Source organism: Octopus sinensis, linkage group LG1 (assembly GCF_006345805.1).
Source record: "Octopus sinensis linkage group LG1, ASM634580v1, whole genome shotgun sequence".
NCBI classification, from domain to species: domain Eukaryota; kingdom Metazoa; phylum Mollusca; class Cephalopoda; order Octopoda; family Octopodidae; genus Octopus; species Octopus sinensis.
In genome coordinates this window covers 100,058,163-100,072,266 of record NC_042997.1, presented here as the reverse complement: position 1 = coordinate 100,072,266, position 14,104 = coordinate 100,058,163, and the positions used below count along the sequence as shown (strand labels likewise).

The window sequence follows — 14,104 nt, the reverse complement described above, 5'->3', positions numbered from 1 at the left end:
AATAATTTCATTATTATTATCTTCTTAGAAACCAATGCTATATCTTACACTTTAGATATACTTTGTTGTGTGGTTCTAGACTATAAGGAAACATAAAAGTACATAGATATGTATAAAAGTCACATTCCGAGAAAACCACAAATTCATATTTGTGTCAGCTAATTAAGAATTGAGAGATCCTAGCCCTACCACAACAGAAAAGCTTCTGCTTTTCTGAAAATTGTTAATCATATTCATCTCTACATCTAAAAACCATTTGAAGCTCAGTTCTTTATCTCATTCTCATTGTATTTTACCCACTCAGATTATAGATTAAACACTTTTTTCTTGATCTTTTTCCCTCTATAACTCTGTCTCTTATATTTACCCTCCAGTGTGCCATAACATCTCTCACATTAGTAGTGGATACACTGTGGGAAAATAAAGATGTAAACCAATAGAATAGGATAGATAATCTTGCCTCCTTCAAAAGTACACGATGAAGCATTCACCGAGTTAATCAAAGTAACAAGCTTCTGACTTATTAGCCTACTTCTTCAAAGTAAAAATACAAAACAAAACAAAAAATAAAAAGCAAAACACTAAATCTGATCAATATCAAACTCTCCACAAAGTTCAAATAAGACGTACAACAGAATATGACTCAAACATCTGGGACAGTATTGCTGCCACACACACACACACACACACACAAATATCCTGGACTGAAAAAAAAAAAAAGCTAGTCAAGGCATTAGCAACAATCCACTTACTGACACAGTCCAACCTCTAACCCATAGACGTGCAGGCTCTTCACTCCACTTTTTAATTGCTACTACAACAGTGGACTTTGCTCCTCAGAGTAAACATTTCCACCCCTTCTAATCATTCATTCCATGTCTTTCTTCATAGGTCCCTCATGCTAACCACTTTAGTCAATCCTTCTTCCCCATAACATCAAACTGCTCAGATTTCCTCTCCACTAACATTTTCCCCCACTACAATTGTTGATTTACAACTGTTGTTCAAACTATGCTGTGACAACTCCAGTGGCAACCTGGTGTGTTCAGCTGCCAGCCCAGGCTTCACTGCTCATCAAGCCAAGAAGGGCAAAATGTCAAAGTATCAGCCACTCTGTGACAGATTTGAAGTCAAGCCTCTGGCAGTGGAAACCTCTGGCATTCTTGGTCCTCAGACTATATTTCTGCTCACTGCTATCAGGGCAGAGTTGGCTATCTGCAAATGTGAGCCTCACGAGTTGAATTAGTTGTTCCAATGCATCTCTCCAGCCATCCTCCGGGACAACACCTTTTCCATTTTGTTCATGGGGACAATGAGGTGAACTGACAAGTTTTTTTAGTTATAGCTGTTGTATCTCTTCAGAAAACTTGCGATAAATAAAATATATTAAAACAATATCACTGTAACCACTCTCAGAGGATCTGTGAAGGCAATGGTTACAAGCTTCTTATCCTATCGAAAACCATAAAAAAAAATAAAACAAAAGACAAAATCAAAACAAAAACACTTACCAGCATCTTTGTCAGTAGAATATTTATTCACACTGATACTTGCCTGACCTATAAAAAAAAAAAACATGATTATCATCATCACTATTATCGTGATCATTATTACAGACAGAGAAACAATACCCACTTTTATGTTATAATGGAATCATCAATAGGATTATTCCTTGCTGGTAATACAACCATCATCATCATCAACACGAACATAATTATTCTTACAATCATTACCTCTACTAACATTACAATGTTACCAAACATCATTGTCATCATAATTGAACCACAAACATTCTTATTATCTCAATCAGTGACCAAGCCATTATCATTATCTTCATTTACCAGACACCGTCAAGATCCAGCTGGCAAGAAATAACAGCCAAATCTTACCTCAAATCACACCTTACTGTCTCAGAAAAAGGATACACTGGATAATGTGTCGAGCAAAAAGGTGGTATGGTCACAATAGGAAATCCATTCACGATAAGTATGTTTAATTAGAATTAATTAGGGCTTAAACAACAACAAAAGTTGTAAGAGTTTCCTCAAGATCCAACTTCATGAACCAGCGAAGGAACCCCAACATAGTTGATCAACCTGTCAGAAATAATCAAGTCTCTTTCAAATCAAACCTCGTTATTCTAAACAAACAAGAAAACAAATTAATCCCCAAAATAATAGTTTACTTAGTCAAATGCCAAATAATTGTAATTCAATATAATACCAAAGTTTATACTAAATCCTTAAGAAGCTGGTCGTTCTAAAATATAGACATTTGTGTATGCACAACTGAGGCAGTATCAAATTAAAATAGCCAGCTATGTATTATACTCAATGTATATACACTGTTAGCTCCTTCTGTCTACCCATCTTCCCAGTATCCCTTCATCGTACCACCTATGATCACCACTCTGGCCTATGTGTGTTTGTGTAACTGACCTATTAACAGAGTAAGCATGGAACAAATACATTTTGGGCACAAAAGGTCTATCCACACTCTCCATGCCCTCACATATCTACCATATCCTCCCCCACCAGCCATTCCAATTTCTCTCACCATCACTTGCTACAGTCATGTCTTCCCCATCTCTAAACATCTCCCCTCACACTCTTATGAAACATTCCCCTTTCTTCTCTCTGTACCACTTATATTCCTGCCACTGCTCCCTGTAGGTATGTCCTGATGCATTTCCAACACTATTTTTCTCTCTCTCTCTGACTGTCTCTCTTTTTCTTCTAGGGTAGCCAAGTATCTCCTCTATAGTAAGATATCTATTTCTATCTCTTTTATACTCTAACCTCTTAACTGGTACAAAGCCACTTCTCTTCAGTACTACTCCCTCTCCCAGCTGATATGTCTTTGTCTTGCATGTTACTTGCACTGGTAATAGTGCCATGTAAAATGCACCAGTGCTGGTGTCAACGTTAAAAGCAACAAGTACACTCTGTAAAGTGGTTGGTGTTAGGAAGAGATTCCAGCTGTAGAAACCACATCAAAGCAGATAATGAAGCCTGGTGCAGCTCTCTAACTTGCCAGCTCCTGTCAAACTCTCCAACCCATGCTAGCATATATCCTGAGATAGCATCTGTTATAGACATGCTGTGTTAAAAACACAGTAAATATCATCAGATGAAATATAGCCTCAGCAATGGACAGCAAGAACACAAGATACCTTTTGTGCCCAAAATGTATTTGTTCCATGCTTACGCTGTTAATAGGTCAGTTACACAAACACACATAACACTCAGAGCAGGTGCAAGTTATCAAGATTTGATTGATCGGTGGCACAGTTAAAGTATGAAAAACATTGTAAAATTTTAATTCTTAATTAACTTGTTTAATTAACAATAATAGAGAGTGTCAGTGCAGTAAGTTCCTAAGAAGGAATAATACAATCTAGTTTTAATCCCCAGTTGAAGTCATTTTCACTTTAAAAGTCTGAATATTAGAACCTTTATTTAACTAAGATCAAGTAAGGCGCATTTTGGAATATTGCTCTTATGAAATATTGTATCTCTGGGGTGGTAATGGCACTGCATACAGACATTGTAGACTGCATCTAGCAAAAGGCCATCCAAATGATTGATATAAAGTCACTCAGAGACACACTCCAGCCTCTACTCGCAGGAACGGTGTCTCTTCTCTCTGCCTTTTCTACTGCTACTATAATAGCCCCTGCTCCTTAGAGTTGGCTGGTCTCATTCTACTTTCACCAAGGCATTCTCATCCAACTCTTTTCTCCACTCATCTCCCTTATTCTCTCTCCAACACTTCCTACCAAATCACTATACCTGGTTCCTCCTTTCCAGAACACTGTTCCACCTTCTACACACAGGTAATATTGTCACAATATTTCCCCTAACTACTTTTAGAATAATTCAGATAATGAACCTTCCTGAGTTTTTCAACCTCATTATTTGTTTTATTTCACTTTTCTTGTATTATTGAGTACTTTAGAATCATCATTGTCACCATCAGCATCATTGCTGTCACCATCGTCATTGTTGCTGTAGTCATCATTGGCAGCAAGCTGGTAGAATTGTTAAAGCAGTAGAAAAAATGCTTTGTGGAACTTGCTCCAACTCGTTACATTCTGAGTTCAAAACCGATGTCAACTTTGGCTTTCACCTGCCAATTCTAAGAACTGGGGTTGATGGTATTATCTAACCTTCTTCCCACAAAATTGCTGCCTTTGCGCCTAAATCAGAAACCATTACTATAATTATCAGGAGTGTATATTCTAGGTGTGCTAGATGCATGCAGAACACCTGTCGAAATGGCAAATTCATTATAAATATTAACCTTACTTATAAATTTAATCACAAATCTTAATGAAAACTTTTGTTTACTCCTGCTTGAAATTTGGTGGCATTGGGTGTGGTAGTGCACCCAGTACAACAACCACCATATGCCAGTGATAATTATTATTGTACAACAATATGTATTCCATAAGTTTTACTATAATCATATATCTATATACAATTTCCTTGTTAATATCTGTTTTATACCTAAAGGTGGTGAACTGAATCGTTAACACACCAGGCAAAATACTTAGAGGAATTATATCCATCTTTACATCCTGAGTTCAAATTCTGCTGTGGTTGACATCCTTTTGGGGTCGATAAAATAAGTACCAGTTGAGTACTGAGGTCAGTGTAATTGACTTACTGCCTTTCCTTACATTGCTGGCCTTATGCCAAATTTTGAAACTAATATCTGTTAAATATCTATTGTTAAGTTAACCAAGAGCCCAGTGAGCAGGTTAGCACACTTTGTTTCTTATCACTTTGGTAAAAAAAAACTTTCAAAATTGTGGAATTCTTGCTTTCAACAAACAACCAACCAACCAACCAGCTAGAGAGGAAAGGTAAGAGAGAAAAAGCAAGAGAGTTTCGAAAGGAAGATAAATGAAGATTCTCTCTTCCCCAAAGTACAAAATCTAAAATATTACATGTACAGAAACAACAATAACATGCCAAATAATGAGAATAGCAAACTGTCATATGTCGCCAACACCCTTGCAGCATTGGTTAACAACAACAATAGTAAAACGGTAAGCAAAGCAGCGTATCATGTCAATAAAAGCACCATTATCACCCCACCACCACTACCACTGTCGTCATGGTCGTTAGTAGTGACAGTAATTATAAAAGAAACAAACAAAAGTTAACAAAGCACCATCCCCACCATTGCTGCTATCTTCAATATTTCCCCTGCCACCATCACCACCAATGACACCACTGAAAGCAATACCACAAAAACTAAATTCTATACAAAAAGTGGCATCAAATAACATACAGATTTTTATGGTAGACAAACACACCAATTTAAAAATCACAAAACATCTTGTAAAAATATACAAACAAAAAGCCTGGAAAATAACTGGAAGCAATTCCAGATGCATGATAATTTAAGTGTGCATCACTGAGAAATTGGCATGCGGAAATGGCCACACATGCCTAAGTGGAAAGATGCAGGTATGGAATATGAATGGATGTAAACTTCATTACCAGGGCTGTTAAAGTGATATCTCTCAATGAAGCCCTTGCAATTAAACATTGTGTTGTCTCCTCTAAGAGTGAGGAATTTATCCCCTTTCCCACTTATTTGGGAAGACAATCAACAAAGGTGAAAATATCTGGCATACCACCAGAGCCAGATATCTGGTGGGTCATCCTAGAGCGAAGTCATATTTTACTGGATGTTAAAAAATATAGGTCCAGAATAGATTTGAAGGACTTATTACAGGTGAAATCAGAAAACCTAGGAAAGATCCTGGACCTAATTTAACTGCTAAATGAGGCATAAGTCATGTCAAAATTCTCCTCAACATGTCCTTGCAATCATGTGTGGGATAGATCCAGCTATTTGTTGATTCCATTGTGAAGAACATACCTCAACCCTCCCTTACCTGGAATAGACAGGCTGTCTTTGTCTGGTGGCTTTGGCAAAAAGAAATTGCTTGGTAGATGAGAACGAAAAACTGAAGACAGGCATTCTCCTGTTTGGCAAAGCTCATCAACTTTTTCAAGTTTCACAAAAGGGGTTGTCATCAATGTAATTGATTAGCTCCCAACCCCAAATTCATGCCTTGTGCCTATATTGGAAAGTATTATCATCATCACTACTATCAACAGTGAAGGCGGCAAGCTGGCAGGATCGTTAGCACGCCAGGTGAAATGCTTAGCAGTATTTCACCCATCACTACATTCTGAGTTCAAATTCTGCCAAGGTTAACTTTGTCTTTCATCCTTTTGGGGGCCAATAAATTAGGTACCAGTGAAATTCTGGAGTTGAGGTAATTGACTAGTCTCCTCCCCCAAAACTTCAGGCCTTGTGCCTATAATAGAAAGGATTATTGTTATTTTTATTAAGGTGGCAAGCTGGCAGGATCATTAGCATGCCAGGTGATAAGCGTAGCGGTATTTTGCCCATCTCTACATTCTGAGTTCAAATTCCGTTGAGGTTGACTTTGCCTTTCATCAATGAAATAAGTATCAGTTGAGTACTGTGATTGATGTAATTGACTATACTCCTTTCTATTAGTTTCTGCCTAAGTCAGAAACTATCATTATCATTGCTGCTGTTGATAAGTCCTTTAACCTGTTAGGGTTACGCAGCCATACAGCATATCTAGTGTGAGAAAGCCTGGCAGAGCCCACCCCTCTCCAGGTTAAACTCATTTCTATAGCTGAGAGGACTGGAGCAACGTAAAGTGAAATGTTTTGCTCAAGAACTACAGATTGCCCGGTCCAGGGATTGAAACCACAATCTTACAGTTGTGAATCCAACACCCTAACCATTAAGTGACACACCTCCACTAGTGGTACAGCTGAGTGGACTGAGCAATGTGAAGTGAAATGTTTTTGCTCAAGAGCACAATGCATCTCTGGTCCAGGAATTGAAACCACAATCTTACAATCGTGAGTCCAATGTCCTAACCACTAAGCCATGCACCTCCACTGCTGTTGTTACAAATTACTATTATTACTGACACATATCTATATAATAATAATTCTTTTTAATTTTGGCACAAGGTCAGCAATTTCAGGGGGAGGGGATTAATCAAGTACATTGGACCAGGCTCCCCAGTACTTGACTCGTACTTATTTAATTGACCCCAAAAGATGAACTGCAAAGTTGACCACAGTGGAATTTGAACTCGTAATGTAAAAGTGGAAAGAAATGCTGCCAAGCGTTTTGTCTGGTATACTAACAATTCTGCTAGCTGGCTGCTGTAATAATAAAAATCCTTTCTATTATAGGCACCAGGCCTGTAACTGTGGGGTAGGAGGGACTAGTTGATTACATCAACCCATTGCTCAACCGGTACTTATTTTATCAACACCAAAGGGATGAAAGCAAAGCTGACATCAGTAGAACTTGAACTCAGAATGCAAAGCCAGAAGAAATGCTGCTAAGCATCCAGTGTGTTAAGAAGATTGCCAGCTTGCCAACTTAATAATAATAATTATAATAGCCCTGATGCAGTACCAGACTTTCATGGCTTCTCATCTTAACTGATTGGAAGTGTTATCATGTACATGTTTTGTCTTGGTATAAAAGATGGGCTACAACAAATATTCTGCTCAAAACCACAGATTTGCCTGTCAGTTATTTGAGCATGTCCCTTAGTGGCTGATGATATGTGCATCTCTGATCGCAAGCAGAAGTGTTGGGGAGCATCATAGCAATGTGTTGAAAGAAATTCTCTGGGGTTTGGATAATTCACCTCTGGAAACATGGGTTTTCGTTCAACATCTTTAAACAATCCTTATTCAGGGACCTTTTGAGCAGGATGGGATACTCGACCTGAAGAAAATTTTAACTGGACTCCACCTGCAATGTTATGCACTGTTAATCTTGATATAAGATCACCATGTCGCACACATATGGTTATGATGGATGTGCCTGGTGTGCCCTTACCAGACGGGTAGTCATGATAGGTATACTGGGCTTCATATATTTTACTCCAGTGTCACTTTGATGGCATGCACTGCTCTCTCACTCGATGATAATAATAATAATAATAATAATAACAATAATACTTTCTACTACAGGCACACAGTCTGCACCTTCATACTCTGGCCCCACAAAGAAGATGTCCAAGTGCTGTTAGATCATGTGAACTCAATAAAGCCATCCACACAGTTCGCAATTGAAAAAGAAAAAGACAATCAGCTAGCATTCCTGGACGTATTAATAACACGCACCAGGACATCCGTATACCGCAAGCCGACCTTCATTGGACGATACCTCAATTTCAACTCCCACCATCCATACAGTGTAAAGAGGGGGATTGCTCAGTGCCTAAAACATCGAGCAATGAATATAAGTAGCGATCGTGATACACACCACGAAGAAATGATCAAGTTCAGTAACAATCTATTAAGCAACAACTACTCCGAAAGCATACTCTCCACTCCAATTATGAAGAAAAGAGTGGATGAAACCGATAAACTGTCCACATTCTGTCTACCCTATGTGAAAGGCCTCTCCGAAAAGATACAAAAGATATGCGGTCCATATGACATCAGGACAATATTCAAAAGTAATACAACACTTCGCAAACATTTCCTTCGAGTAAAACCACCAATAGAAGAGAATATGACCAAGAACTGCGTGTACTCACTCCATCCCATGCAGCTGTGGTAAGTTATACAAAGGCGAAACATGCCGTCCCCTCAAAATAAGGGTAGAGGAACATCGCAAAGCTGTGACACAGGGAGATATTGATAAATCGGGTATAGTTGATCATGTATGGAAAAATGGAGACCATCTCTCCCTGTGGGACGAAGTTAAAATGACAGACAGAGAACACCCCTAGAAAATACGAAAACTGAAAGAAGCACACCCCCAAGATTCCGAGTTCGATTCCAGGCAGTGACCTTAATAATAATAATAACACCTTAGGAATGAGAACCTGATGAAGACTGGATGGTATATCAGCCAAAACATTGTGTTTGCTACTCCCACCGAGATCTGCACAAGATGAGGACAACAAACAAGATGTAAATTGATATATAAATTGAATAGGAGTCTGGCTGAAATTGAAATGAAATTACATGAGGTCTTGTAAGCCACATTTGAATAATAATAAATAATAACAACTTGAATCAAAGCTGTTGATTCAAGGAAGAGCGAGCGAAGAAAGGGAATGATATTTAGGAAACTATTTCAAATATACGACAGAGACTGGACACAGACCTTGTGCAAACTAAATTTACATACCACATAACTAGATGGGCTTAGAAGAAAAGCCTTAGTATTTAATCTTTACTATTATAAAAACATTAAGACTAAATTGGCAGAGGTAAAGAATAATTACACCACCCGCTTTCGGCGAAACCAGTTTACTTTCACTTACTAAATTAATATACTAAATAATATACTAACTTACTAAATTAATCGCAAATTTATTGCATAAGCATTTTGCAACGAGAAGGGGAGTTAGGCTGAAATTACATGTGGTCTAGGTAAACTTGATATTGAACGAAGGTGGGATTTATTAACTAAGTCACATAATAATAATAACTTATCTGTTGATTCAAGAAAGAACGATTGATCGGGCAGTTGATTCGCTGTTTTGGGCAGCGAAGAAATGGAACGATATTTGAGAAACTATTTTAAATGTAGGACAGTGCTGGAGTAAGACCTTCGGCAAACAAAGCTTACGCACCACACAGCTAGATGGGCTTAGTAGAAAAGCCGTAGTATTTAATTATAATTATAAAAATATTATCGTGCTTACCTCGACTTGCAATCGGGTATCACTTGCAGATTATTGAATTAACACAGGTGTCACGAACTCTATTGGCACGTCTCGCATCTGCCGCAGCGTGAAAAAGATGGAAACTTTATATCTCACTCGCCCACGTGACATAATCTCTCCCCCTTCCGGTTTACCTTCCACCACACGCCGCCCCATGATATAAAGATCACCGTTCCCCTGTCTCGTAATCGTCCATCCACCTGGGGTGGGGGGTAACCTTCCCTTAGAGATCTCCGTAGAGTCACGAAGCTGCCTTCTCCCTCCCCTTTATCATCGGAAGAGCTAATCACCCTTCGAATATCCAGGACGTGACGCAGCATTCCATCCACTGATACATTATTCAGAGTACTGATTGCGGTCACCTTCCTTTTTCTTACTGCGTTGTGCACCGAGCTTTAAGGAGCTTCACCCATACTTCGTCTCCAACCTGCACAGATGCAATACTTTCCACCTCCAGCTGCTGCGGCACCACGCTCGGGTGTCTCCATTTGTACTGGAATACGGCCCTGTGCGGGACTAACTCTTCGGCTTCCCTACTCCGGGTGACATGTTGTACTACAAGACTGCCTTCATAGAGGAGATTCATCCCCTCTCAGCCATGGTTTTAATTGTACGGTGGTGCCGTTCCACAATTCCGTTTCCACCTGGCCTGTATGCAACTCTGAAAAAGCGTCTTGTGCTCCACCTTCCGAGCATCTCTCTCAGCTGCTCTGGGTGAAAAACTGCGCTGTTGTCCATCAATAGCTCTTATCTTACAGGCCCCCTTTCCAAGAACACTGCATTCAGCACTTCTGCGACATCGGCAACAATCTTCACCCTGATATCTTTCCATATAGCCATTCGCCCCGGTCCACAATCGACCATTGAAAGGAACACCTTTCCTCGATAGTGCGTCACGTTAATGGCTAGCCTCTTCTGGTCTTCCTCTACCTGAATCTTTCCTGGTTTGTGTGTGCTCAGGACAGGATCGACCGATTGGTACCTGTTACAATTCCCCACTATCCTCCGAATGTTCTCCCTGGTGACATCGGGGTCGACCCTCCTAGTTTGCTAAAGCCTCATGTAACAACGTCCTGTCCAACCCCATGTGGTGCATGTTGTGCAGCCTCCTTAGTTCTGTGTCCTCCAACCGACAAACAACTGCTACCCCCACTTGGAACATCCTCTACTCTTTTCAATCAATGCTTTTTCACTCTGGTTTGAAAGTTCGCTTTATTCTTTTCCGAGGGCACGAACAGACATGCAGCTTGAGGTCGAATTCGGAAGCTAGCTCTTTCAGGATTCCCAGGCGACGCTTAATTACCATTTCCGCGGCCCATTTCGTGCGAATCATCTTCCGGTTGATCACTGACTCCACATACCCTCGCGCTGTAGCAGAATCAGTCTGGACCTCGACGGTTCGCAGTCCTCATCTCAATGCTAGGTTGACACCCTTCAACACAACATCCAGTTCAGCTACATTGATATAGTTGAAGTCGTCCTTCTTTCTAAGTCCTATTTCCAGCTTCAACGCCGTATCTCTTACAGCCCGAATCTCCTAAGATGGTCCACGATTTCCTCTGCCGATGCCACATTCTCATCTACCAAGATATCGTCGCTATATGAGGTGGTAGCTTGCTCCACTTTGGCCTCTTTTCCCAAAACTGCCTTGAGTACCTTCGCCATGATTTTTGGCGTTGAACTCAAGTTGAAACCCAGTCGAGTCAGGCAGTACGTCTTGTCCCTGTACCTCACTAGTTGGTACTTCCACAACTTCTCTGATACATGGAGCTGTAGATAGGCCGACTTGAGGTCAGTGATCGTAGTCGCCCCCCCCCCTCATTCGCCTCCACTCACGAAGGATTTCTCCACACAGGTCTGCTGCCTTGCCAGCCATATGATAGGACAAATACTAGTTCAGTTCCCTGAAGTCTAGCACCAGTCGAACCTTACTTTTTGTCGGCTGAACCGCAGCCATCAACGGTAGCACACCGCCTGTTGTCTCCTGACTCCACGGCATCAGAATACTCTCCTCTATCCACTTGTTCACCTCTGTCTCGAACACAAATCTAGCTTCTCCTTTCAGGGTGTGATCATTGCAGCTCAACCTGTTTCTCAGTACGGGAGATTCTCCTTTCAAGAAGTACTCCACCATCCACATTTCGCCGTCGAACTCAGCAAGGAAGTCCTCGTCTTCAACGGAAGACCCTGTCTGTGCCAGTAATCTGTCACTCTTACAGTCTTCTTCCCCCGCTCTACACCCATGGCACACAGCACACCGGTCACTAAACTCTACTACTGCCCCGACAACCATCACACCTAATCGAGTGATCATGTCCATTCCGACCACTATGTCGGCACTGTCCACTACCTCATCAACTACAATCATCTGCAGCCTCGACAGAGACCCCTGTATCTCCATTTCCACATCGCTGACGCCCCTACATTTGACCTCCCTACTATCTACCGCCCTGAGCCTGGTGTTGCCTCTCCAGCTCTCAACCATTCTTGCGGTCACCAGAGTTGTTGTGCAACCCGTATTCACGAGGGCCCATGCTTCCCTCGCCCCCACCATAAGCCTCACTACAGGCAACGTTCGGTGGTACGCCTTCAATTGGTATTAGAGGGAACTAGTGGCGCAGTAGTCCCCCTTTGTTCATTTTTCTGCTTGCAGTTATTCTCTATGTACCCTGGATGACCGCATCAGAAACACACCACCACATTGGCTTCAGTTCCGTGCATTCCTTGACCATGTGCGGAATTCGACATCTGAAGCATGATCCCTTGGCCATTCGCCACGCCAGACTCTTGCTGTCGTTGTTTGCTGCCTGCCTCTTCGTCCCGTTTGTATACGCGGTCATTGTTGCCGCTACGTCGCGGGTGCCGCTTTGTGACAACACCCGCTATTTATCAATCAACTCTCCTACCGACATCGTTTCGATGTCCGGCATCTGCTGCAGACGTATAGAGATATGGTCGGGGAAGCCGGTCACAAAAGCCAGCTTCAGCATCCGTTTCATTACTGCTCTAGTAAACCCTGCTAGGCCCACTAACCTCCTAATCTTGCTCACGTAATCATCTATCTGCTAGCCGGTCCCTCTCAGTCTCCCGATCTTGCTGTAGGCTTTAAAAGACCACCCCCCGTTTCAACCTTTCTTCAATTTTTTCCGGTTTCTCTTGGTCCGCCTCAGCTACCTCCAGGTAGAGATTGAGTGCAATGCCTTCTAAGTACAACGGCGTAAAGCTAGCCACATCTATTCCCTGCAACTTTTCCACGAGTCTCACCTTCTTTATCCAGGCCACCACATCGCCTTCTCCAGTGAACAGTCTCAACACATCACAACCGATTCAGATTTTTGTGGCCATTACAATAAAAAGAACAAGAGCAACAGAAAAATATAAAAAATTCATTTCTTGGACATATCCACGCAGCTGGTAACAACGTGCCGAAATAGCTTGTGGTTTGAAGGCACGTAAATTAAGTCCTTCTTACCTCTACTGGCAATCGGGTTACGCTGGCAGATTTATACAAGTGTTGTCACGACCTCTCTATCGCAACGTCTCGCCTCAGTCAGAGATAGCTTGAAAAAGGGAAAGTTTTCTTCTCACTCGCCAGCGCGACATCATCTCTCCCTCCTTCCGGTATTCCTTCCACCCCATACTAAATATTTTGGCGATCATTCGTTACTAGTAACATAACTGTCACTTATAAATCCACGTGGGTTTATTTACATTACGCTGACTTGAAAAGACACCCGTCCCCCACCCCCAACCCTAACCCCCCACATATATAAAAAAATAAAAATTTTACGGAAAGTGACGACCTTCTTTAAATGTAAACAAATACACGTGACGTAAATGGGACTCATATCGAAAGAATGCCAATATTTTAAATATACGACAGATGCTGGGCACAGACCTTGTGCAAACTAAGTTCACGCACCAAGTAGCTAGATGGACTTAGTAATATTTTTATGATAATAATAATAATGATTAAATACTATAGCTTTTCTAAATTTGAAATGAAATTAAATGTGACCTTGACAAAAAAAAATTATTTCGATAATGCTCGATAGTTTTACAAAATTAATTTAGAAAATTGGACAAAACAGAGAATACAACTGAAAAATTAAAAAGAAAGAAAAACAAAATAAAGCCCAAAACAATTCACCACTTTAGGTTGAAAATGGGGGCGTTGGGAAACCTCTCTAATGGCTATTGAGGCACGCCAGCACACTTGCAGCGTTGCTGCGGGTGATGGTGAGGCAGGTGCGTGGGAACAGCCAAGCACCCTCACGAGCCTTACCAGTTACCTCTGCTAGGTGAGTTGTCAGTTAAGACAAGAGTATAATT

General features: G+C 41.0%; 1 protein-coding gene across 6 annotated transcripts in view; it reads right to left on the bottom strand.

Moving 5' to 3' along the window:
- Positions 1 to 14,104, bottom strand: part of LOC115213836 (apoptosis-inducing factor 3) — an 88,591-nt gene that overhangs the window by 27,430 nt on the left and 47,057 nt on the right. For 5 of the 6 annotated variants that reach the window (XM_036503231.1, XM_036503224.1, XM_036503240.1 and 2 more), the window contains one exon: positions 1,512 to 1,559. In XM_036503231.1, coding sequence (XP_036359124.1) covers positions 1,512 to 1,559 — 48 coding nt within the window. Of the gene's footprint in view, positions 1 to 1,511; positions 1,560 to 9,751; positions 9,834 to 14,104 lie in introns of those variants that run through there. The other variant, XM_036503245.1, reaches the window with a different exon arrangement.